The sequence below is a fragment of the Anastrepha obliqua genome, chromosome 3 (assembly GCF_027943255.1).
Source record: "Anastrepha obliqua isolate idAnaObli1 chromosome 3, idAnaObli1_1.0, whole genome shotgun sequence".
Lineage (NCBI taxonomy): Eukaryota > Metazoa > Arthropoda > Insecta > Diptera > Tephritidae > Anastrepha > Anastrepha obliqua.
In genome coordinates this window covers 6465682-6493303 of record NC_072894.1, presented here as the reverse complement: position 1 = coordinate 6493303, position 27622 = coordinate 6465682, and the positions used below count along the sequence as shown (strand labels likewise).

Here is a 27622-nt window from a genome sequence, read left to right as displayed (position 1 = left end):
AAAAATGCAAAGCGAGCAACGTGGTTGTTAAGGTCAATGCTATCAATATCACCGGCGAACGCCAGCAATTGTAGGCTCTTATAAAAAATTGTGCCTGAGCTATTCAGTTCTGCTGCCCGCACCGTCTTTTCCAACATCAGTTTAAAGAAGCCATACGACAGCGAGTCACCCTAACTGAAACCTCGTTTGGTATCAAACGGCTCGGAGAGGTCCTTCCCAATTCTGACGGCGCTGCTGGTATTGAGCTACGTCATCTTGTTAGCTTAGTTTTGCGGGGATACCAAATTCAGACATCGTGGCATATAGGAAACTCCTTTTCGTGCCGTCGCACGAAGCTTTAAAATCGACGAAAATATGGTGTGTGTCGATTTTCCATTCGTGGGTCTTTTCCAAGTTGTGGCGTATTGTAAATATTTGGTCGATTTTAAATTTTCCAGGTTTAAAGCCAAACTGATAGGATCCAATCAGTTGGCTAATGGTGAGCTTCAGTCTTTCACACAATACGCTTGATAGAACTTTATAGGCAAGATTTCGTAATTGGCACAGATTGTAAGACACTTTATGTGGATTAGGCAGAGCAGACTTTAATTCCAATCGGCAGGCATGCTTTCATCTGACCATATTTTGCATAGAAGCTGATACATGCACCTTACCAGCTCCTCGCCGCCATGTTTGAATAGCTCAGCCAGCAGTCCGTCGGCGCCCGCGGCTTTGTTGTTCTTTAGTCGCGTTACCGTTATTCTCACCTCGTCATAGTCCCATCAGTCCCGTCTTCATGGGGTGGGGTATCGGGGCCTTCACGTTCTCTGTGACATGCGCAGCTGCCACTATTTCACAAGTTCAATAACTGTTGGCTCCACAAATTAAGTACGCTCTGTATGTCAGTCCCCAGTTCGCCGCCTTTGTTCTTGCAGGAAAACGCCCTGATCTTGACACCTTCAGTAAGCCGCCGCACTTTCTGGTAGAATTTTCGGGCGTTGTTTCTATTGACCAGCATCTCAAGCTCCTCGGAGTAAAGTGTTTCGGCCTCTCATTCCCTCATTCTGTCAATACGTCCCTCTTCCTTTCTCAGCTCCCGGTAGCGATCCCACATGGCTCGCGTTGCGCCCGATCTCAGCGTTGCTCTATAAGCAACATCTTTTCTTTCTGCTGCAGCATGACATTCCTCGTTGTACCAAATGCTTTTTTTGGGCTCGCTGGAATCCGATATCTTCTGCGGAGGTACGTAGAGAACGAGAAATATTGATCCGCTCCTGGTACATGCCGGATTGTAGAGAGATTGGAGAGAATATTGCCCTCTAAATGATTGAACTCTCCAAACCAAACTATGCCTTAATACTAATAAATGTTATCACTTGACGTTTTCCCAGTTCACGAATTCCCTTTGCTCAACTTATAATGCTTCAAATCTAACTCTGGTCTCAGTCAAAGAAACTCGTAATCTTGACATTGTTCTTTATTCGTTTTTGATGTTAGTTATCCATAATAACTCTATTTTTCCGAAGACATAATCTAACGTGCCTTAGCCATAACCATAAGCATGGCAATCATCTGTTCTGTTCAAACTCATGGGCATCGCTGTAAACGATTACATGGGCCGCATCATAATGCCGTAACCATAACCGTAGCCGTATGAATCATAGAATTTTGGTTTTTACGCGTAACCATAAGCAAGAGTTAAATGCTTTGCATTTGCTTTGATAGTTGCAATGAAGATTTGAATATTGGAAATAAACGACGAAAAATAATTGACTTAGTGGAAAAAAAGATGTGTTTTTTGACAAAATTCAAATGCTGTCATTAAATCTACCTCAATATCAGCTGTTTATGGTTACGGCATGACGAGTCGAGAAATTCTGTAATGTTGCGACTATGGTTATGGTTACGGCTTTAACGCTGCGGCTCCACTAATTGCGGCTTTAGCTATGACCTGCGTACACTATGCACCGTGCAACATTTTGCTATTAGCTGATCCGTTTTTTTTTTTTGGTGATTTTTCTAAGTAAAATAATTTTACTGCTGCTTACATAATTCAGTCACTTTATCTCTTTACAATACAGGGTTGCCAATATTCGACGGACCCATCTGGCAACCCTGTATCTTTTGACTGAGACGTCAGATCGCTTAATGACATACCGCGTTGGAAGCGTCAGTTCAAGCAGATTTTTACCATGGAACAGTGCACGCCACGCGAGCGCTCCCAAATCGTTGAAATTTACATTCAACAAAAGAAGTGAATTGTGAAAACTCAACGTGCGTATAAAAAAGTAAATAATGTGAAAAGTGCGCCTTCTAAGAACACCATTAAACGTTTGTACGAAAGGTTTTCGAGTGGTGATGCTCTTTCTAATCCAAACAAGCCAAATCAAAACCGACCAAGGCGTCGCCAAGGACATCCCAAAATCGCCGTTCTCAGCAGTTGGGCATTGCTCGTACCACTTTACAACGAATTATCCGCATTGATTTGCATTTATTCCCGTATAAGATTCAATTGACGCAAAGGTTGTTGCCTGCGGACAAGACTCGTCGATTGGAATGGGCCCAAAGAGTCATCGAATTCCGTCGGGTCCGTCAAATATGGGCAACCATGTATTTAAAATATTTCTCATGAAAAATTTTTTTATTAATTTCTTCTAAAAATATAGTTCATTGCATAGCAAACTCGTTATAAATTAGAGTTATAAATTTTTTGCAAAATTTACAAAAATTTAACAAATTTCAAATAAGTGTCCTCAATTTCTTAAATTTTTTAATCAGAAATTTTTGGATATGCAGTTCCATATTCCATTCAATTCTACATAGTACAATAAAGTTAGGTTTGCAGTTCCTCAAAACGCGTTGGTTTTTTGATTTCTTTCTTTAATATAGTTTTTTTTTTTTGTTTTTTGTTGCACACGATGTTAAGATTTTCTATCATATAAATCAAATGTTCGGAAACAAGTATGCTTGAAATTCACGCAATTAGACTTAGAAAAAATCTCAGATCGCTAATTTTGGCTAAGAATTAAAAAGCCCCAGGCACGCGTACCTCTATGTATGTCAAGGCATTCGTCTATATTCAACTCGTAATTGCCTTGTAAAAAGCGTAAAAGCAATCCTTCGCCAATCCTGCTCCTCTCGCCTATCCATATGCCAGTCACGCGCTCCCTGCTGCAGTTAGCAGAAACCAGTTGCCATGCTACAAACATACATTTACGTGGTACACACTCACATTCGTACTTACAGAATACCGCATTTCATATTTAAATACTTCACTTGAATTTTAAAAATAGTTGTTTTCTTCATTTGATTGCCTTCGCTCTTATTATTGCCACTCCTTTATGCTGCGCTCGGAAAAAAGAGATTTATTAATATTAAGAATGCCATGAGTTCTGTTCCTCTGCTGCACTTTTCCCTTTGCTTTGGTTAGAATTTCCATTCAGTTTCTTAGCATTGGAGCGAATAAGCGGTGAACTTAATTTTGTTGTTATGATTTGTGTTTCGCTATTTAATACAGAAAAACACAAACACTTTACAAACATAAAAAAAATGCAAATAATCGCGCACTCATACAAGCATCTATATTTGACATGCATAGCAGCTAACTGTACACTTTTCATGCAGCAACTCATAAATAAAGCATTTGTTGGTTCGCATTACTCCTTTGCATACTTCATTCAATTATACTCCATATATATCCAACTTTTTTCTCCTCTACGACTATGTAAATAATCTGTATGTTCATAAAAATGAGAAATAAAAAATAAAAAATTATATATTCGAGTACATTTGTAAATAAAATTGTAAATAAATTGCATTTTCGCATTTTTCGCTCATAATCAAATTTCTGGCATTCTTTACTAATCAACTCCATTCGTTCTACTATACTCAATATGTATTTTTCACTTTCTTGCCACGCCACCTGCTACTACTTCGACTTGAAATGCGCAACATGAAATTACGTCGCTCCGCAATAACTCCAACAATGACTTGCTCACACGCATACAAATACGTATTGAAATGTGCGCGTTTTCGTGACAATCTGTGCACCGGGAATTCGTTGTTATTTTTGCACAACTTGCGCGTCCATATACGCACACATGCTAATATAATAATATCTTCACATATACAATTGCAATGATGGATGTGCATGTGTGGTTGTGACAATTTGCTCAACTGTAACTGAAATTTTATGACATGACCAACTGCCACATTTACGACCAACCATCTGGATCGCCAATCAAATTAATAACATGCAATTGCGTTCATTGCGTTTGAATGACCGCCCGCCCGATTGTCGCCATGTCACATTGTCACTTGAATGCTGGTAGTTTGCAAAAGCAGGTATCAATAATGAGTTTAAATTTATCAGCCAAACTGGATGAGCTTCAAAGAGGCGATCGACACTTGGAGACGACAGTCGCCTTGTGTGAAATACGTACACAGCTACAAGAGCTGACCAAATCCGTGGAGAGTTGTCAAAGTGAGGTATCTGAGGTAAGTGGTGAAAAAGTATGAGTTGACCTGCTGTGCATATATCTGTATTCTATGCATTTTTATATATAAATTAACTCAAATGTAGCTCTATTGGCAGCTAAAGTTGTTAACCCCTTTCAGTTCTCGTTTAGTCTTAATTAAAAAATGCAACTACCTACAAATGCTACTCGCACGCACAAAAAGTATTTATTAGGCACTCAAGTAGTAAAATCTGCATTTTACACATAACACTCTGCAACAAACTTCAAGCCAGTGTCCTAGGCAAACTTCATTCATGAAATATTTTGTGGCGCGGCACACGAAATTTTTAGGGATTCCGTCATCTTGTTAATTTTGGTGAGGTAAAGAGTGCAAATATTTCGTAGGTGGTATGAGGAGAAGATAAAGATAAAGATAAAGGTAAAGCTTAAGATAAAGATAAAGATAAAGATAAAGATAAAGATAAAGATAAAGATAAAGATAAAGATAAAGATAAAGATAAAGATAAAGATAAAGATAAAGATAAAGATAAAGATAAAGATAAAGATAAAGATAAAGATAAAGATAAAGATAAAGATAAAGATAAAGATAAAGATAAAGATAAAGATAAAGATAAAGATAAAGATACAGATAAAGATAAAGATACAGATAAAGATAAAGATAAAGATAAGGATAGAAATAAAGTAAGAGATAAATTTAAAGATAAAAATGGGTAAGTATAAGAACAGGATAGATATAGAGACAAAGAGCGAGATAGAGAAAGGGGTACATATAAAAAGGAGATAAATATTATATAAAACTGGTGAAAAAATCTTGATTATACTACATTTCTATTTTACAAAGTCTACGGAATATGAAGCTTAAAAAACTTCAAAATTGTCTTAGAAAAAGAACATTTGCCTACTATTTTAGTATTTGTCAGTACTACGGAAACTTGACCTTATCTTATTGTCCTTGTCTTATTAGAATCTTCAATGAAACCACTGCTATCGTCGTTCTTACCTAAATATGTCAGTTTATTACCTTTATGAGTATTTAATAATATCCAATAGGCCTATGCCATGCCATGTAGCCCCTTAATTTGTAAATATCAGGTCAGTCCATAAGTTCGTGCGTTTTTTAAAGGAGGTTTTAAAATTAACAAAAAAGATGTTTAAAGTATTTATTAATCAATATTATATTTTCCTTCATTATTTACAATGTCTTCCCAACGTTTAGGCAAATTTTTAATTCCCTGCTCAAAAAATTGTTTGTTCTTGGAGCCAAAATACGCTTCGATATCCCTTTTTATAGCTTCTTTTGAGGAGTAGTACTTGTTTCTCATAAGGGATTGAAGTCCACGGAAAAGGTGATAATCACAAGGTGCAATATCCGGAGAGTATGGTGGATGCGGCATTAGCTCCCATCCGAGCTCGTTCAGCTTGCCTAATGTTTGCCTTGTGGTGTGAGGTCTTGCGTTGTCGTGGTGAAACAAAACTTTGCGTCTATTTGCTAAAGACGGTCGATTTTTTTTAAGTGCCTCATTCAGGTTTGATAGCTGATGGGAGCAATAATCAGCAGTTATCGGCTGGTTTGGTTCCAGAACTTCATAATAAACAATACCGGCCATATCCCACCAAATAGACAGGAGAATCTTCTTGGGGTTAGGGCCATCTTTAGGGTTCTGGTGTTTCATCTTTATCTAACCATTACCGTTTGCGAACAGGACTATTGTAAAAGACCCATTTTTCATCACCAGTATCGATACGGTTCAAAAAACTTTCATTTTCAAGCCGTTGAAGCAGCTGAGAACACACATTCACTCTCCGCTGAAGGTTGGCGACGGAAAGTCTATGCGGAACCCATTTTCCCAGCTTTGAAACCTTTCCCAACTGAACCAGGTGCCTGTGAGCTGTTCCATGCGATGAATTTAATCTTTGAGCGGTATCCTCTCCGTGAACAGTGTTTATTTCTGCAGCAGCAGTTGTTGCATTTTTACTACTTTTATAAAAAAAAATCCAAAATATGCCTCTTATACGCGTTCGAAGATTCCATTTTATTCTTTAACATCACGTGCTTCTATCCGCGATTAAAATCACTTGTTGAATGCGCATTATATCAAAGAAAATATAAATAGTTCCGTTATATTCCGCGAATAATTTTTTGTATGCAAAAATCGTACATAAGTGAAATTATGCGTAAAATCCGCACGAACTTATAGACTGACCTGATATTTACGTCGAGAGAGTCGATTGTATAGAATTACAATACAAAAATCAGCAAGCTTAATTTTATTATTAACAGCATAGGATGAAAGCTGCGGTTCCATCAATGGTGGAATCGCTATAGGTTTTGAGTTTATGTAATACCAGTTGCTGTAAGCGAATGGGTTCGAGCATGTATGCCCATTCAGTAATGGCTGTGTTCGAAAACCCAGGCATGAAACACCAAACTATAGAAAAAAATTGTTTCTAATTGCAGTCGTCCCTCGACAGGCAGTGGCAAACCTCCGAGTGTATTTCTGTTTTTGCATAGATTCGTTATTAGGTTTGCATGAGCTCCTCATAAAAAAAAACCGACTGCGGTTTAGAGATGACATAAGACTGTAGATCCCAGGCGCACCACAAAGATCAAGAAGAGCTCTGACAAACACCCAATAAAAGGCCGTAAGCGCCAGTTTTTAAAAAAAGGCTAATAAACTGTGTAAATTATAAAATTATGGTTTCAGTGGCAAGCGTTTTTACAATTCACAGTTGATTTCAACTCACTACATTTGTCATAGGGATTCGTATTGATATATCAGAGGCATTTGCTCGGAATTACATATTATTAACTACATTAAACTCTTCCTTATACATTTTAGGCATATTTTGAGTAAACAATAGAGCGCAAATAACTTAATATCAAAAATATACAATAAAAATATCGAAATTTCATTAATTACTACATTTACACCAAATATTTCAGGTGAAACGGGACATGGTTGCAATTAAACACGAATTGGACACCGTGCAACAAGTCAAAGAAGAAATCGAAGAGCTGCGCGAATACGTCGACAGACTGGAGGAGCACACACACAGACGGAAGCTAAGACTTTTAGAACAAGTTTGTAGCTTAAATTATTTGCCATGTTGTGTAATTAATACTTGAATTTCATTTATATTCATGTACAACAAAATGACAAATCTCATTATGCGTGCGAAAATGCAAAATTGAAAATTCTGAATTTCACACAACAACTGCATTCGAGTAAAAATCAATTAGCAACTACACTCGCTTACATTTATGTAGGACCAAAGTTTTGCGCATAATGGCATTTACCAATACAGACCGCTTCTTCATAATCTTAGTTGGTTTATTATTAGATAGACATTTCCTTTTCTTAATATTTATTTATTTTTTATATTTGTGTTATGAAATATATTTCAACCTATTTAAATTCAAAAGTCTCATGTAAAAGCACAAATAAAGAATTATGTAATTTTTTAACTTGATTTGCATTTTTATTTTTTATAAATGTTTTCCATATATTTTTGTTTCAGCTACTTAAAATACTTAGTTTAAAATTTGATTTGCCCTTTGCTTTATTTCGTGGAAACGTGAATGTATATAAAATAACTGTAACTGGGTGATTGTGGGAAAGCGATTACTATTTAAGAACTAATTGAGACTTTTATCCGGTAAGATGGCAATAGTCAAACTTAATTAAGTCAAAGTCAATTCATTAAAAATACCTTTTTTGCTATCGTAGTTGAAAGCAACCCCACCCCGACTGCTCGATACAATTTCTTCGAAATCAACAAATTGGAGTTGCCTTTGAAGGAAAGTCTACCAGGTTTACCGCTTAGCATACCTCCGTGGTGAAGAACCAAGACGTACTTCATTAAGGCTCTTCAATGATTCAAAGACTTTTTTTCAATTTCAAACGTTGATTAACAAAAAATGGTTACAAATTTAATCTTCAAAATAATAGCCATCGCTAGCGACACATTTTTCCCATCTCTCAGGCAATTTGTGGATGCCGCGCCAAAAAAATTGGCCGTCTTTGGCCGCAAACCATTCATCGAGCCACTTTTTGGTTTCTTCGTGAGAATAGAAGCGCTGCTCGGAAAGTGCGTGGCCCATCGCTGCAAACAAATGATAATCGGAAGGCGTCAAGTCTGGTGAGTAAGCCGCATGCACCAGCGGCTCCCAATCGTACGTCTCCACCAATTCCCGGGTCGCTCTTGTTCGATGTGGCGGTGCATTGTCATCCAGAAAAATTACTTGGTGACGCCGATCGGCATATTCTGGGCGATTTCGGTGTATAGCGCTGCTCAAATCGGCCAATTGTCGTTGGTAGCGCGCACCGTCAACTGATTCACCTGGTTTTAATAGCTCGTACCAAATCATACCACGCTGATCCTAGAAAACACACAGCATTGCCTTGGGGCCGAAGCGACTTGGTTTGGCCATTGTTTTTGGCTTGTGGCCGGGCGGACCATACGATCGGTTACGCTTGGGATTGGAGAAATACACCCATTTTTCATCACGAAATAGTTCCTTTACAATTTTAAGAAATGTTATCGAAATGAAAGTGCTTGGCTAGATATAATATACAAAAATCCGGTTCGTTCCGGCAAATGCTACTATTCTCAATATCGTCTAACAATAGAACAAAGAACAAGCCGTTTCGACAGGACGGCAGCAGATCTTTAATGAGCTGGCTTAGGAAGGCAAGTAAAGACATATTGAGCCCCACTGGAAGGGATCCCACACGCAGGACATATGCATGTTGAGTATGTCCTGCTCGATTCTAAAAAAATAGGAGTTTGGTCGCCAGAAAATTAAATGTCTACTTGCTCCACGTAACACTGGTCTCACGAGTCAGTCGAAGCCCTTCGTCATAAATATATAGGTGACTACAGGTATTCAATTACGCAACTGAACAACACTTAGTGAAGATGGTAATTAACTAAAGATGCATGCCCTTCAAAGTCTGTCAACATAGCTTTGAGTGAAGTGTATTCACTGACATGATCGTCCTTGGACCTGTCTCTATCTCATGCTACTCATCTATGTATATGAGCAAGAAAAATCTTTAAACAAAACTAGTCACCTTTAGAGACTCCGATAACGAAAAGGTGCTTAAATCTTTTGATGGAGTTTTCACTAATTCCATCATTGCTCGTAAATGCCGAGCAACTCTTAACGAGATTGCATCCATTTAGTATAGGTCCCAGGGTATGGTTGAGTACCAAGGAATTGGCCCGCGAGAGCGGACGCTACTACTCACCTCCCTCTTAGTATGGAGATGGTGGGCATACTCCTCTCAACCTATAAACTGTGTGCTGCAAGTAGCGTTGTCACTTCAGCCTACACGAGATGAGTTGATGGTCTGTCATGTAAAGCTACAAAAATAATTTGGACATAATGGGACGTCTAGGTGCTCAAAGGCACTACTCAATCCGTCAAGGCGGAAGAAGAGTCTGTCACATATCTTCTCTGTCACTTTCCTTCGCGGCATGCCATTAAGTTTAGATACTTTAGCTCATCGTCCTTGAATGATACTAAAGACCTTAAGGATATAAGTGTCAGCCAGATCAATGGATTTGCACTTAACAAAATGGTTTAACGAGCAGTGGCAAGTAAACTGCTACTGTGGCATCACAATGGATTGGCAACGCTCTAAGTGAGTTGGTTTAAATATCTACTGCCACTTCTACCTACCCATTTAAAATTCCATGATGTCATTACATAGATGCGTTGGAAGTGTGTGACGCTATTTTGTCCTGCTCAAATCGCGTTTTTTTGTTTATTTCGAATCTGTATATAAAATTTGCTGTACTTGTGTAATAAAGCGAAAGCATTACAATGAATAAATTTTAATTTAGCTCTACGTTTTTACTTTGTGTTCTTAGTCCATAGAACCTAGTTCTGTCTGCTGTTGAAGTGGTGTCTTTATTCTTTTGTATCCACTTCCTGATGAGCTTAATATTTCGCGCCACTAATAAAAATTTTCATTCCCTAGCGCCTGAATACCTAAACCCTAACGACTATCAATCAGCATAAGCTTTCTGCCACTTCCCTTAGCAATTTTGTTATGAATTGCCCACGTTCTTTTGGCGCAGCTATACCAGCATTCCATCACTGTGTAGGTTCTTCACTAACTTTGTGTCTGATTTATAGATGGGGGTGGTTGAAAACTGAAGCACTTTCGCAGAGCCTAAAACAGTCAAACTTTTGTTTTTACCTACTTGCAAATATATCCACTCGCTAGTATTTAAAAATGCACTGGTTGAATTCTACAGCTGATTCAGCTGAAGGCCATTGTTGCTATGGCGTAGATCTCCTAGATGTAGCTTACAATTTTAAACTCTAAGGTACTGTATAAAAAAGACAAAAAAAAGTTGATCATAGATATTTGCTCACAATTTGGCAATCAGGCTATATGACCAGTATTCCACAGTTACTGCTACAACAGCAGCAACAACCAGTATTCCACCGTTCGCACGACAATCGGTTCTACGTAGCCTGTACCACCTGGATTTATAAAGGTTGGTTAAGTTTCAAGGGCCGGTGTTGATTTTGAATAAAATACAATTTTTTTACGAAATTATTGTCATTTCTCTTTATTATGATAATACTGGTATGGCTCAATTATATACGGAACAAAATATAGGCCAAATGACCGCCGCGGCCTCGGTGGTACACCTCCAACGACCAGCAAATGCAAATAGTTCCTCATCTATTTATCCGGTCTTGGACTGCCGTTTCAGCCGCATTGCTCGCATATATTTGTATGCGAATGTTTATGCTGCTACAACAACAACAACCAGCATTCCACAAAACCGCTTAATTTTTTTATGATTTGCATTGTATTTGTATCATTTCAAAAAAAAAAAAATAAACCATACTCAATATTCTCGAACACAATCGGTTCAACCTACTTGGCATACAATTTTGAACATTTTTAATTTATTTTTTCTTTATTCGTACTTAATTGAGTACAGCACTCAAATTCTTTTGTATATTCCTCTGCGCACATTTCATGAATTATCTTAGAAAAGCCAAATTTACGTTGCCAATTTGTGTTTCTGCTCGCTCTCTCTTTCGCAGGGTCTTACCTTCTTCCTAACGTACTCGATATTCTCGGCGGTGCTGGGCATGCTGCAGTTCGGCTACAATACCGGTGTGATAAATGCGCCCGAGCGGAATATCGAGAACTTCATGAAGGATGTGTACAAGGATCGCTATGGCGAGGACATTAGTGAGGAGTTCATACAGCAGCTGTACTCGGTGGCGGTGTCGATATTCGCCATTGGCGGCATGTTGGGCGGTTTCAGCGGCGGTTGGATGGCCAATCGCTTTGGCAGGTGAGCAAAGTGCTTAGTATTCATGCGGATGAGATAACTGATAAATTCGTACTTTTCGCCCCATTTGAATGTTACAGAAAAGGCGGGTTATTATTAAATAATGTGCTTGGCATATCGGGTGCTTGTCTAATGGGTTTTACCAAAGTTAGTCATTCCTATGAAATGTTATTCCTCGGCCGATTTATTATTGGTGTTAATTGCGGTGAGTTGGAAATAAAAAAATAAGAGAAATTGTATTTATAAATTTAGCTGAATATTGAGCAATTTATACCCACTGTGTTGCTTGTAGGTCTTAATACATCGTTGGTGCCAATGTATATCTCCGAAATAGCGCCACTGAACTTACGCGGTGGATTAGGTACCGTAAATCAATTGGCTGTGACAATAGGTTTACTACTATCCCAAGTGCTGGGAATCGAACAAATTTTAGGAACTAATGAAGGCTGGCCAGTTTTACTTGGCCTAGCCATATGTCCAGCAATATTGCAATTAATATTACTGCCGGTGTGCCCGGAATCGCCCAGATATCTGCTCATCACGAAACAATGGGAAGAGGAAGCCAGAAGAGGTAAGCTACTTTAGTAACATGGCAACGAAAACAAAAACAAATTAGACTGCAAAATGCATTCGAAAATTCATAAAATTTTTTTTTTTTTAATTTTTAATTGCTTTCCAAAAATCGCTGCACCACAGCGCTGCGACGACTACGCGCCTCGAGTTCGGTGGAGGAAGACATCGAGGAGATGCGCGCTGAAGAGCGCGCTCAACAGTCCGAAAGCCACATGTCCACCATGGAACTAATCTGCTCGCCCACACTGCGGCCGCCATTGATAATCGGCATTGTGATGCAGCTGAGTCAACAGTTTAGCGGTATCAATGCGGTGCTTTACTACTCAACGTCGTTGTTCATGAGCTCCGGCCTAACGGATGAGAGTGCCAAATTCTCAACGATAGGCATTGGCGCAATAATGGTTTGAATTACAAAAATATTTGATTTGAAATGTAATTTTTCGTGACTAACACATTTCTTCTGTTTTTGTGGTTTTCTGTTTTGCTTTTTTTTGTTTTGCTCAAATACCACGCAGGTGTTGATGACGCTCATCGCAATACCGCTGATGGATCGCACTGGTCGTCGAACACTCCAACTATACGGTTTAGGTGGCATGTTCATATTCTCGATATTCATAACGATTTCATTTTTAATTAAGGCAAGTACACACATGAATGGAGCCAGCATTCGCAGCACAGAATGTTTGGCTCGACAGTATCAAAGGGCAAGTATTACAGATAAATATTTTCCAAAATCTATTTGTCACTCGATACGAATTTATGGTTTGTATAGAACTTATTTTCAAACCTATGCTCGTTTTAAGTCTGTCTTAAAGTTATCCATTTAGTTACTTTTAAAAATAGTCAAATATCGAATTGTATAGAAAAATATCTCACAAAGGACTTATTAGTTGTATTTTACTGCATGCCAAGATATGAAAGGAATGTTTAGAACAAATTTTTCTGTTAACAAAATATAGTCCATTTATATACAGTGACTAATATATGAGTATGTACATATATACATATAAATATTTATAATACAGTTAGGCAGTTTCGAGTCAATTTATGCAGTAGAACCGAATCCAAAATCCATAAAAGCATGTATGGCATATAAACATATTTACTTAGTCATAAAAATCGTGAAAAAAAATAAAAAGGAATCATTTAAAAGCATGTGCACGCTTTGCGATTTTTAAGCTGAATAGAAATACAATAAAATTTCGCTTTTCCACATTTTCAAAATGAGCTTTAATATCTCCAGTAGTTTTGTAATGCTTCATATTTAAAGGGTCATCCAAACACAAGTTTCTGTTCAATGATGAAATAAAGGAAAATTATTATTTTTTCGGTACATTTCATCGCTCGACAAAAGAATTCTTTTTTTTTGCACCCACGATGACATGGGAGTAAAATTTTATAACAGCATATTGCGATTTTTTGAAAGATTTCAAACCTTAGTTTAAGAAACAGGATCAAAAACAGTTGCATAAGGCAGGATCATTTCTTGCAGGCTGCCTACGGCGCGAGGTCCTAAACAGCTCTATTTATTACTCTTAATCTATCGATGTGAAACCAAAAAATTAAAATGATTTTTTTTAACATATTAACGAAAAGGATGAACCTATAAAATTAAAAAACAAGTATAAAATTAATTACAATATAAGCCTTTGAAAAAGAAGTCAGAATTTGGGGCTTTTTATTGACATTTTTAACCCCCCAAAAAGTAATTTATCAACGCGAAATATCTGAAATTTAAGGCTTATCCTTCCGATAGTAATGTACAGAAAGGCCCCACCAACTTCAAACAAATCAGTCGATAACTTTTTGAGTTACAACACGAGCAGTATTTAAAAATACAGTTTCGAGATAAAAGAGTTTAAAGTTTGAGGTACAGGAGCGCGCGGACTGCTCTCTACTAATGGGCTATAGAATCTATAATATTAGGAATTTCCGCATGAAAATTTCACAGTATATTCCTAAGATACTAAACTTTCGAAATATCGAAAAAAATTCGATTTTTTTTAAATTTTACATGGACTTACCCCCTTAAGCCATAAATTGAAAAGTGATAATGAAGCTGGGCATTACTCGCTCTTTTGTGTAAAATTCTCATTAGTCGGTTGGGTGAAGTGTTGCTAGTGGCGCGTCGATTTTTACAGATCTCATTGCACACTCTCCAACACTATAGGCACACTCTCGCTTGCGTATGTATTAAACGTAAGGTTCGCGAGCCATAGCAACTTTTCTCATTCGCCAATGGGCGCAAATTCTGTAAATAAACTCACTGTTGCTGTAATACAGCAGCCATTTTGGAAAGTTTACAATATTTTTCAAATTTTGTGCCACATAGCTAAAATACTCACTGACTGTGTCAAAATTTCGGTGCTATTTAGGACTTGAATAGAAACTTGTATTGAGACCACTTCGTATATTTTTTAACGCTTTTGTTGTGTTTTCTTAATACCTGTGTACCTTTTGGCACTGTAGCTTTTCTAGCCAACTTAATTTGTGTTTGCATGCTTCGGTGTTTAACAGTTATTTACACTATATTTCGTTTCTAGGTTAAGTATTTGAATAAATGAGTTTACGAGAATCCCAAAGCGTCCAGTTTCTCGATTCTTTGGGCAAAATAAAATTGCACGAAATTCTACAACCGTTTTGAAGTTGACAATTTCGCGTGAAAGTGCAAAAGTATTTATTTGATAACGCGCCAATCAGTAAAATAAAGATGCATTAATTTAAATAAAAATTAAATTAAATAATAATACTAAATGACATTTGAAAGGCCAGTAATTTTAGCCAAAGATGGTGGTCAGCAGCATTCAATCCAACAACTAAGGAACTTGAGTATACCAATTCAATTATCGGCTGATTACCTATGGGCCCTCCGTTAATACAGAAAATTTTGTCTGCAGACTTCTACATTTTCTGTCAGATGTTTTCACTAACTAACGAAAAAAAAGCTTTCATCAGAAAATTCAAAAAAAAAAAAATTCTATTGAAGCAGTGTCACGAGTCTAAAAATGAAACCCGTTTTCATTGAGCTTTTATTTCTTTATAAATATATATATAATATATATATAAATATGTACCTTTTTATTTTTTTCTTTACTTCTTTTTAATAATTTTTTAACTTTTATGACTTTAAGGCTTATGCTATTACTTGATCCCTTTCGAGCTACTCAAAACCATATATTTTAGAAACTGCTTAGCAAAATGGATCAGTTCCTTTACAGCCAAAATTTACCTATTGACCAAAGCCCAGCATTCTTCAACTGGCTTGAGCTCTGAACAGTTTGGCCAATTTATCATTCGTGGCAACAAAAGCACATTGTCCGTTGATTGCCACTCGAATGCCACATTACTGTAAACATGGCAAGCTCATGCTGTTGTTTTTGTTGTTATTATAAGAGCCTAAAATTCCTCTCACAAATGTTTGAATAATGCTGCTGCAGTGACAATCCCTGCCAGATATAAATTCGAGGCATTCCGGTAACTTAGAACCCGAGAATGATAGAGTACAAAGTTTGGCCAATCTGCTATGGTGAAAAACCAAATTGTGCGAGCAACTTTGGCTGCTACGTCACAAGATACTTGGCAGCCGAAGTCTGCTCGCTCATTTCACACGTATTCACACACTCGTGCAAGCACTCGTTCAAACGGACTGCAACAAAGCAACGAGTGAAGATTGTTTTGATTTTTTTTTTCGTATATCACCAACACAATCTCTGTTTTTTCGTAAAAGCCCCGTCGTCATGACCTATGTGATGTCAGATAACACAGGCCGACAAAATTTAACCAACATTCAGACCCAGAAACCAGACTATATATTTCCGAAGGTTTATGATGCGCTGAATCCAAATCTGGCCTCAGAATTGCTCTATCAGCTCTGGTTTTCGAGATATCCTAACCTAAAAGTGCAAAAAACCCCATTTTTGCCCATATTTGAGGTTATGTAGCCTTGCAGATGTTTTCTTTCACCAAAATTAAAGGATGGCATCTTTAAATACAATCCTTTTTTCAAATGGCGTTTTGTTTGCTCAAATATCATTTTTTTCGCAGAGATATCGCATTTTGAAATTTTCATGTTTTTTTTGTATTTTTTGCACTTTTAGGTTAGGATATCTCGAAAACCAGAGCTGATAGAGCAATTCTGAGGCCAGATTTGGATTCAGCGCATCATAAACCTTCGGAAATATATAGTCTGGTTTCTGGGTCTGAATGTTGGTTAAATTTTGTCGGCCTAGTTCCATTAAACACGAAAGATACGATTATCGTAAAAACTCAAACTAATAAATTAATTTTAGTTATCAATCCGAATTTTGCATGGACAGAGAAGCAGATATTAGTTTAAATTATTTCGGATACTTTTCCTTGTAGACTAGTGTAATCAGCTGATTCTTTCAAATTCGCTGCGAGCGGGTTACCGGTCTGGTCTTCCCTACACCGCTAAAAGCTTTTCATCATGTTTAGAATCGACAGTTGTGTGAGTGCAGCTCTTGCGTTCTTAGAAAGCGCTTTATTTGCCATTTTCTCCAATCATTTCATAATACAAATATTTTTGTATTCATTCCTCACAAAACATTTTCATTCTTACGAAAGCATTTCGTACTCTCGCAACGAAAAATGCGGATTTCCCGATTTGCACCATTGGCTCACATTTCTTGCAAGCTTGCACAATCAAATTTCTGACCTGGGAGCTGCGACAAGCCATGCAAAATATATAAATATTTCTCCAAAAGGCAGCAATCAAAGTTTTCGAAAAAAATTTCTTCATAATTTTTAGACACGCTTTTATGTCTCCGTAGTCTGCACAGCGTTTCTCAACGGCACATTTCAGAGCTTCAAACATCACCGAACTTGCCTTTCCTTTAGTTTTATAAATAAAAGACAACTCGGAATACTCCATATTTGCGTTTGCTGTCTACCCGCAATGTTGGTGTTTGCCTGCAAAATGATGACAATTTTGAGTGTAGTTTTTTAAGGCACATTTTTTGTACTGGACTCTGGCATTCGTGTGAGTAACGAGTTCTTACATTTTTTCGATACCTTGACAATTTTTTTTTAATGACCATTCAGACTGAGCGTTGAAAATTGCTTTAGAAACTTGCTCGTGCCATCTATTCAATAGTTTTTTATGCGTATAAAGTGCATAAAGGCGTGAATCTATACAAGGGTGTGCCGTTTTATCAACTGATAGCTATCTGATTATCCAGAGAAAGTAATTATATTTTATTTCTCTACTCCACCCACAGCTGAATTTTTCCAAAAGCTAATAAAATTGTACTTATAAAGGGTGATCAATTCAGAGGTATCGGATTTTAAATTGAAATAAATCAACGAAAATTCAAATTGATTGGGAAACCTTTTTTATTTTTATGTAGAACTCATCATTTATTTTTTGCAAGATAACTCCTTCCAACTGCGCCTTAATTCGGCTATCCATAGACACCAACTTCGAAGGAAGAGGACTTCGATGGGTATCTGGTAAATAAAATCTGTAATGTTGCCTTCCAATGTCTCTATCGAAGCCGGTTGCGGGTGGAAACTACTTGCGTTGCGACCAGATAAATCTGGCCATCCTACAATCTGAAACAGACAAAAACCCTTATAAGTCTTTCGAAACACGAACTAAGGCATATAATATCTCTTATCACCGGCCACTGCCTTTTGGGCACTCACGCACGTCGGCTCGGGTTCCTCAAAACGACCTGTGCGGATACTGCGAGGACGAAGATGAGGAAGTATCGAGCAGGCATTTGCTGTGCAGTTGTCCCGATCTAGCCAGAAGTCGACTCGCTCTTCTAGGCTCTCCAACAATTGACAATCTTTCAGTACTCTCGGACCTGAAAATCAAATCTCTCATCAAATTCTCGAAACGAATTAATATCTTTGACCAAAATCTATAATAAAAATCTCGGTTAGGTGGGGAAATCATACAATATAATGAGCTCTAGGGCAACACAACGGACCCAACTTGCGGTCTATGTGGCACTCCGATGCGGGGGCACTCTTAAACCAACCAACCAACGAAGCTGGTTTATCCACGACGCATTCAGACTTTACATGCCCCCACAGATAAAAGTCAAAAAGTGTGATATCACACGATCTTGGTGGCTACACTACGACGCAGTAAATCCATTGTTTCATGGGCAGTATGGCAAGTAAGTCTGGTTTCGTAGGCTTCAATTTCCGGCTTCCAATTTCGAAATCACTTATCATGGCGCGATAGTGTACGCCATTCACTCTTACATTGGAGCCAATCTCGTGTTTGAAGATATATGGACCCATGAATCCTCCAGCCAATAGGCCGTACCAAACAGTTGTTTTCAATGTATGTAATGGCTTCGATTTGCTCTTCATCCTAAATACGGAAATTTGCTTATTGAAGTAGCCATTAAGCCGAAAATGGTTCTCATCTCTGAACAAAATTCGGGTCTTCAAATGCTGATATTCGGTGAGTTTTTCAAGAGCCCTACGTCTGAAATTATGACGCTTTGGAAGATCGGCCGGCTTCAAATCTTGGAGAAGCTGTATTTACACGCTTTTAAATCAAGATATTTGCGTAAAATCTCTCAAGTAGTGCCATAAGATAGGCTGTCGAGATCAGCGCGGAATCGCATCTTCCGGGTCTTAGGCAAAACTCTCATTTACAGCCACAATACTCTCTTCACTTCGGGCTGTACCTGATCTAATTGGTCGAGTACCATCCAATAATGTAAAATTATTCTCAATTTTGCTAATAGTTTGCCGAAAAGTACGTTCGGTAGGGCAATTACTTACACCATAAGTTGGCCTGAGCGCGCGCTGAACACTTTTCACAGAGCGTCAATTTTCGTAATACAATTGTAGGGTCTGTAAACATTGATGAGGCGTAAGTTTTTTCATGATGAAATGTCAATGAATACTGAAAAAATTATGTATTTAGTTTGAGAGTAATCACGCGTAATCCATCGAAAAACCCCTATTCGAAAAAGTACCTCGAACCTGATCAACCTTCAGAGTCGATATCAGCTTGCATAGATTTAATAGAAAAATTTAAAATGGCTGAACGATGAAAATGAAATGAACGATATGAAGTGTTACCTATTCAAAACACCATAACTTTTTTGTGTGAAACTAGTTTTTATTGATTTCAAAGACAAAATTGTTCAAAAATGATTACAATTTTAAAATATATTCACTTTAGCTCGATATGACCACCTTTTGTTTTGACTATAGCCTTCAAACGGTGAAAAAATGAGTTGCTTGCTGCACGAATGTGATCTTGAGGTATTTTGGCCCATTCTCGCATAATCGCTTTTTTCAGCGCATCCATACTGGCATATGGCATTAGTCCTCACCTTGCTCTCCAAAATGGACCAGATGGGATCGTCCATCGGATTTGCGTCTGGCGAATTCGAAAGCCATTGTGTGGACGAAATAAAGTGTGGAACATGATTTTTTAACCATTTTTGGTTCACACGAGCTTCATGAGACGGTGCCGAGTCCTGTTGGAACGTCCATGGTCTACGACCGAAATGTTGGCGTGTCCACTACTCTAAAGCCGCTTCTAAAACATTTTCCCGATAATAAGTCGCATTCACTTTGACACCAGGCTCGATAAAAACGATTGGAGAGCGCCCATCAGCGGTTACTGCGGCCCATTACTTGCGATGGGAAATTGCTTCGAGTGGCCATACGTAGGCTCAAATTCTGGTATGAGCGTTCGGTTTACTTGAAACGCGATCGTTTTGAGTGTTTATGAACTGCTCAATTGGGAAATTTTTTTCATCAGAAAACACATGTTAAAAAAATTCGCCACGTTCGTGCAAGCGCAACAACTCCTTTGCTCTTTCGCACCGAACTTTTTTTTGTAGGGGTGAAAGATCGTGTGCTTTTTGCAACTTGTAAGCCTTGAACTTGAGCTCATTTTTCAATATGCGTCGAATGCTGTCTTGCGATATTTCCAGTTCTTTGGCCATTTTTCTTCCACTTCGACTTGGATTTCGTTCAAGTCGAGCCTTCACTTTCCGAACCATTTATGGCGTTGTTGCGGTTTTTTTGGCCCACCTCCATAGCGTTTTGAAATGCACCAGTATTTTTGTAACGTTTTATAGTGCGATACACCAACATTTTATTCACTTTGAGGTGACTGAGCTCACGAACAATGGCTGGTTGTGAGTTTCCAGCCAAATATAACGCAATCACTCTATTCCATCACAGAAAAAAAAAATTCAACAAAACTGAGACGCAAATGCTTTTGATGGCTTATAAACAATATATTGAACTGTCATTAGAACAATTTTGACGTTGATGTCTTGAGCTGTTTTACAGATACAAGCAGTGAGAAGTTGGTAACACTTCATATCGTTCACCCGTATATTAATATCAACGCCTGTTACCGAACCAAACTTTAAATTGAGTGATTTAAAAAAAATAATTACGCCAAATGTAGGCAACAACAAATTTCGTTAGTCATAAAAGTTTGAAATAAATAATTTTTATTTATTAATTTAATTAAATTTATTTATTAATCAGCCAAATTCATTTTTGAATAACTTTTTTACTATATAAACAAAAATGATTTTGAATGATGGACATCTTTATTTTGACCTACAAGCCCAGCATTGCTTGTCTTTTTACTGCAGCTTTCTATTTCAGCAGCTTTCTTTCAAAAATTAGAGATTCTCCAATAGAGTTGTTGACTTTGCGACACCAAAGCGTTAAAATTAAAGTAATTTGAATAACAAATACGGGAAATAAGAACAGTTATCATAAACTGAGTACTAAACAAGCAGCAATTCATCTTAAAAGCGGCATATTTGCACATAGTTTTTGAGAGAAAATTTGAGTCGCCAATGGCACGTATTCTTCTTTTTTAAATAATTCTCATCAACTAATGCTGGAAATCATATGATATGCTATTTTGAACAAACACTTGCCTAAAAACTCATTTATTCAAATGTCTGTCCCCTGCAACATAAAATAATTCTCGACTTGGCAGGCTTTTTACCCTCTGCGAACAAGCACACTCACAAAATATGATCGTAATTTTATGTTATAATTTAATTTTCTTCTTGATTTGGCTTTCAAATGCTTTGTTTCGTTTCACAGCTGAAACAGTTATGCCGGCTGTAAGGACATTTGTTGCTCGCCGCAAAATGTGTATGAATTGCTATGCCTGTACACACATCTGTGCATATGTGTATGTATGTGTGTGCAAGTGTGTATGTAGGTGCATGCAGTTACCAGCGAGCCAACTCTTTTTCTTTAGCCTTTAACTGTTTTGGCTAATTTATTGGTTGAAGAAGAAAATCTTGCACTTAAATTCCAAGCGATTCAGCAAGCAGTGCAACACAAAACAAAAGACTTAAGACACGAACACACGCAAAGTTAAATAGAAAACATTTTAAGTGCACCATTTTTAAAAGCAAAACACAAAAAATACCAAAAATTCTTACCAAACTTACACACTTATGAAAATAAATAAAACAATAGAACAGCAATTACACAATCGCTAAACGCCGCCACCCAAAAGCAACACCGAAAACGCGTTTGTATATACATGAACACTTATGTATGTATGTATAGCCAAAAGTGCGATAGACAGTTATTTTGTAAATGTCAAAATTACACAGTGCAGTACAATTTTTCACAATCTCAATTAACATTTTTTTTTTTTTCAATAAATATTTTGGAAATATGGCAACCTTGTTAAAAGTCAACACAGCTGAAGCTTTTCGAGCAGCCAGAAACACAACATTAAAATCATTTTTAGCATAAAGAAACTAATTAACTATAAAAGTAGTCAATTAAAAAGTGAAAAATAATTTGAAAACTACCTCAACTGATGCTTAAATGGATTTGTAAAAATTTAAAATATGGCCTACGCCTGCCTTAAAAACAAAAACTGAAAGTTTAGAGCTAGAAATGTAATGTAAAATAAAAGTTTGAACTTTACTTGGTAGCCTTAGGCCCTCACCGGTTGAAATGTAAAAATTATTTTGTACAAAACAAACCGATTTTGCGAAATCATATCTACAATTAAAATTGATTTTTTCTAGGCAACAGAAAAGTTTCTTCATAGGTACAAATGTCTTGCTACTAAATCAAACAGTTATACCGTTTCGATGCTGTAAGTCAGTAGCCAAAACATTCAACTTGGATTATTTTTATTTATTTACGAAACTTATTTGATGAACTTTATTTTCTCTTTGATTTGGTTTGTTGGGTACATTATTGAAAAAAAAAAAAACAAAAACGAAAAAAAAAACGAATCAAAAATAAAAAGCCTACAAATCATCGAGAATTGGTAACTACACGTTTTGTATAGGAGTTTTTTGGTTATGTACAGGAAATGATCGATTGGATGTCGTATCTGTCTGTGGTGTCCACGCTTGGATTTGTCGTATTCTTCGCGGTTGGGCCCGGCTCCATACCATGGATGATCACCGCGGAATTGTTCTCGCAGGGACCACGACCCAGCGCGATGGCAATCGCTGTGCTAGTCAATTGGATGGCGAACTTTGTTGTCGGCATTGGTTTCCAAAGTATGAGGGTAAGTTGACTCATTGACAATTATTCATTTGTGTGTAATTATTTAAATTTTTAACGGCTATAAAAAACACTTTTCCAAACCTTTTTCGCTCCCGTTGACAGACTGAATTGGAGAATTATACGTTTTTGCCATTTAGCGTTTTCTTAGCTATATTTTGGATATTCACCTATAAGAAGGTTCCTGAGACTAAGAATAAGACGTTCGAGGAGATTTGCGCGCTGTTCCGACACGGAAATGGAAGGTACAGACCAATTCATAAAATTTTTGTTTTTTTTTCTAAATTGAATATAAATATTGTATTTAAAAAATGGATTGAAAATTGCGTAATACGTACACTAATTCTCATCATCTCAATCGAAAAGAAAAAGAAAAACAAAAAAAACAAAAAAAAGAATACTAACTCTATATTACAAATACTTATTTCTTGACAGTGCTTAAGAAAAACACTTAAGAATTATTGAAGTGTAAGAGGTTCTCATTTCATTAAGTAAATTAATTATATGGAAAAGTACTTAAAACGCTGATCGGTATATTTAACAAAAGTATGACAAGTAAGAGAATATTTGTTGGTGTAAATAATTTGTGCGCGCAAAAGAGTATGAAGGCGTGAAATGTTGTCCGACCAAAGACGAAAAGGTGGTGGCCCATCTTAAACTAAGGCTAAATACCTAAGAACTAAGTGAAGCTAAATTCATCTCTCTAGACGCCTTTTCTGCGAACCTCAACTTTTAACTACTTGGGTAACACCAGCTGGTGCATACCTTGGCTTAAAAAAATATAAGTTCTGATTAAAAACAAGCGTAGATAACCCAGCAGCCCATTGCATTTTGCTCACTTCACTTTACGACTTCGCTTTAATATTTTAGCCCTGCAAAATCAAGACATTCGAGGTGCAAATGCTGAAAAAATATCTGCTCTTTTCCTCTTTCAACACAGCTGACCGGTTAAGATCTATCTTGTCCGAGATACATAACTTGATTAACTCTATGCTTGATTCCCTCGATCGCCTCCAATTCACATCTGACCAAAAACACAGTGAGACATTAGTTGCATTGGTATTCACTGTGCTGACTTGAAGCCCATCTATGCAAGGAAAAGTAGCTAAATGTCATACACACCCCTGACTAATTAATTCGACAACTATGAAATTTTCTGCATTATTACTTTCTTCTTGAGCCTAAATACGAGTATATCAGCTTGAGAAATTTGCAAAGTAGTTAGGGACGACCGAGATTGAAACCACCAACAAATTTCGAGCGTACGCTGTGCACTTTACGCTGTGTTTGGGACTTGGCGCTTATAATAACAGCGGATTTCATTAAAGGATATTAAATGCTTTACTGAACAGCCACTTTGTTTTTTTTATCGTGACAATCTCTGCCTAAAATACTTACGCCACATAAGGCGCTACAAAAGTATGTCGGTTTTGGCCGAATCCAAAATAGCGCGCCAGCTGTTTCTGTCCTGCGCTAGCTGGCGCCAGCTAAAAATCCGGAGCGCTGACAATCATGCGGCACCTGATCCTTCCAACAAAGATGTGACCTTCTCTTTCCTCGCCTTCCTTTTTGGAATACTGTGTCGCATATTCGCCTTGCTAGAGCGTCTTCGCTCATACAGTTGACATGGCCAAGGCAGGGAAGCCTGTCTATTTTTACACCCTTAACTATATCCATACCGCTATATACATAGCTCATACAGTTCGCTGTTCACCGCAAACGATACTCGTCACCAGTGCGGCGAGGACTAAAGATTTTACGGATAATTTTTCTCCCGAAGTCTCCCAAAACTTTCTCATCTGCTGTTGACATCGACCATGCTTCTGCACCATATAGCAAGACGGCAGGGATGAGCATTTTATAGAGTGTCAATTTGGTCTTTTGAGAGAAAGCTCTACTTTTCAATTGCTTAAGCAGCCAAAGCAGCATCTGTTAGGAAGAGTTATTATCCACTTGATCTGCAGGCTAACGTAATTTTTGTTATTGATGCTGGTCCCAAGGTAGACAGAGTCTCTCAAAACTTCAAATTTCTGGTTGTCAATACTAAGATATCGTCCAAGACGCGAAAACATCTTGTGTATTAACAGGAAGTACTTTCTTTTGCCCTTAGTCACAGCAAGATCCACCTTATCCACCCGAGCGTACAGCGCGGTGGTTTCGCTCATAATGTTAGCGTCATCGGCATATGCTAGTGGCTTAATACTCTTGTGGAAGATAGTACCAGTTTATTTCGGCAGTGTGGACGATTTTTTCGAGTAATAGGTTGAAAAAGTGACAGGAGAGAGAATCGCCTTGTCTTAAACCTCGTTTGGTATCGAATGACTGGGAGAGGTTACTTCTAATACTGACGGAGCTTGCCATAGCGCTCAATAGCATCTTACACAGTCATATTAGTTTTGCGGAGATACCAAACTCAGACATTGCGGCCTAGAGCTAGTTTGTACACGGGTATGTGCTATCAAATGCAATTTAAAATCGACGAAGAAATGTTGCGTGTCGAGTTGTTTTTCATGCGTCTTCTCTAGGACTTAGTGTCTGGGGAACCGCACTGATAAAGTCCTATCACTTTGTCGACGATGGGATTCATTCTCTCACAGACTGCTGGATCACCTTTCTTATATATTGGACGAAGCACACACAGGTTCCAGTCGCTCGGCATACTCTCATCCGGACCATATTCTGTAAAGGAGCATATTCTTCGCCTCCAGTTTTGAATAGCTCGGCAGGACGTTCGTCGGCTGCAGCTTTGTTGTACTTGAGTCGCTTAGTGGTTATTCGCACTCCGTCAAGGTCGTATGGTAGTATGACGATTCCGTCAACAGTGACTGGGCCATCGGAGTCTACTTCCTCATGCACGATGCTCCGTACATCATTAAGCAACTGGGAGAAGCGATTCCTGAACATGCCTTGGTCATCCATCGCCAGATCTTTGTTTTCGTCTTTACTGGAACACGATAGAATTTTCGGTTCATGTTCCTGTAACCTAGCATCTCAAGCTCTTCGAGCTCACATCAAATCCTCTTTGTGTTCAATTAACGGTTAAGCGAACTCGTGGTAGAAATCTTCCATCTTGATTTCTAACCATCAAAACTTATCGATAATAACTAAAAATCGACAAAAAGTTAATCGTACTGTATTTTACTAGCAGAGATATTCCATATTCGTACATAGTTTGAACTCTACCCTGAAAGGTTTGGTTAGATGGGATTAGGTGTAGGAGAGTCTAACAAACTTAACAGCGCTGCTCAAAGTGTCTATGCTAAACAATGGAAGAAGGATAAACTAAAATGAACAGAACGTGAATGATTTTCGCCACCAATGCTTACCTTATGAGGGGTTTTAAAAAATCTCAAATTTAGATAAACGTTTGGTTTTCTTGACAGGTTTTTGTGTATTCGGTTACGAAGTTCAGTATAAAGTAACTAAAATTATTGTGGATGCATAAAAGGTGTATACTTCACCTAAGTAGCCAGATGCTGAATGAAGCAGCAGCTTCAGCCAGTTACTTCAACACTCAAGTGAATCGTATAGTCCATAATTTTCAGTGCCAAACCTTAACGCTTCCACACACTAACTCAAGTAGTGTCCCTAATACTCTTGCAAATAAAATAATTTAAAGTTTACTCCTTTTGCGAACACAAATTATTTGACTTCTCCTTCACAACACATCGAATACGCCAATTATTTATTACTCAAATTATATTTTATTTTGTTTAGCCAACATCTGCACGATTTTTGAAATTCTTTTAAGTTACTTATTTATTTGCTATTGCTTTCCTTTAATCTTCAGTTTAGATTTGTAAACTATTCTTTCGAACTCAAATAATTTCGTATTGCATTGAGCTTGTCATGTTGCCATACAAACAAATGTTGAGATTTTTATTAATTTTTTTCTTCTAAATTTTATTAACAAATCGAAAACCCCCACAAAAAAAAAACAATATTATTTTCGTTTACAACAAAAATGAAAAATAACGTACGTTACACACAGAAGGACATTCCGAGATAGTAGACTGTATGGGTAAGTTGCATGATAAACAACAACAAAATGAAAAAATACAAACTTTCGTTTTCAATTTCATGAATTTTATACTCCGAACAAAAAACAAAACTTTTAAATGTTAATGAAAAAGCGCTTTGAAAAATTTAACTGAAAGAAGAAAATAGTAAGAAAAAAAAAACAAAAACAAAGCGAATGCGAATGTGAATGCAAAATAAACTGAAAGTTGGTTAGCATATGATTTGTTTTTGTTTTTGTTTACTCTTTAATTCTTCGAATTCTTAACTTGGCTATGCCCTTACAGTAGTTACTTCACTGTTTATTGTAGTTTGTGTTTTTTTCAATATTCTACTACAAAAAAAAAAAATTAAAAAAAATATAAAAAAAATAAAAAAAAGAAGAAAAAAAATTTTAAAATAACAAACATTAAAAAAACGCTTTAGTGAGTTCAGTGATATTTAGATCTCGTTTTTTCTTGTTCACGATATTAAATCTACATTTGTTATCTCTTTTTAAAGTTTTGGACGATTTTGAATGCTTAAAATGCCTGCTTTTCATGTCACTACTCTCAACTTAAGGCTTTCAAAGAAAAAAAAAAACTCAACTCGATGGTTAATATACTTATGTACATACATATTTACATTTTTCCGTCTAATTTCCAAATTCTCAATCATTGAACTTAAAATCTCATTGTAAGACAATTGACAAGAAGTAAAGTAGCAAAATTGTACCTATCCAAATGTTG

The 27622-nt window shown here is 37.2% G+C and overlaps 2 protein-coding genes across 2 annotated transcripts in view; both read left to right on the top strand.

Annotated features, from left to right (window-relative positions):
• LOC129240059 (uncharacterized) overlaps nt 1-7923 on the top strand; it is a 144856-nt gene extending 136933 nt beyond the window's left edge. Inside the window, exons 3-4 of the mRNA XM_054875526.1 lie at nt 4311-4476; nt 7402-7923. Of these exons, the coding sequence (XP_054731501.1) occupies nt 4333-4476; nt 7402-7584 (327 nt within the window). The 5' untranslated portion in view covers nt 4311-4332 and the 3' untranslated portion in view covers nt 7585-7923. The remainder of the gene's footprint in view (nt 1-4310; nt 4477-7401) is intronic.
• LOC129240526 (glucose transporter type 1) overlaps nt 1-27622 on the top strand; it is an 83486-nt gene that overhangs the window by 40699 nt on the left and 15165 nt on the right. Inside the window, exons 2-8 of the mRNA XM_054876385.1 lie at nt 11533-11789; nt 11867-11991; nt 12079-12357; nt 12483-12760; nt 12875-12997; nt 22678-22881; nt 22983-23122. Of these exons, the coding sequence (XP_054732360.1) occupies nt 11533-11789; nt 11867-11991; nt 12079-12357; nt 12483-12760; nt 12875-12997; nt 22678-22881; nt 22983-23122 (1406 nt within the window). The remainder of the gene's footprint in view (nt 1-11532; nt 11790-11866; nt 11992-12078; nt 12358-12482; nt 12761-12874; nt 12998-22677; nt 22882-22982; nt 23123-27622) is intronic.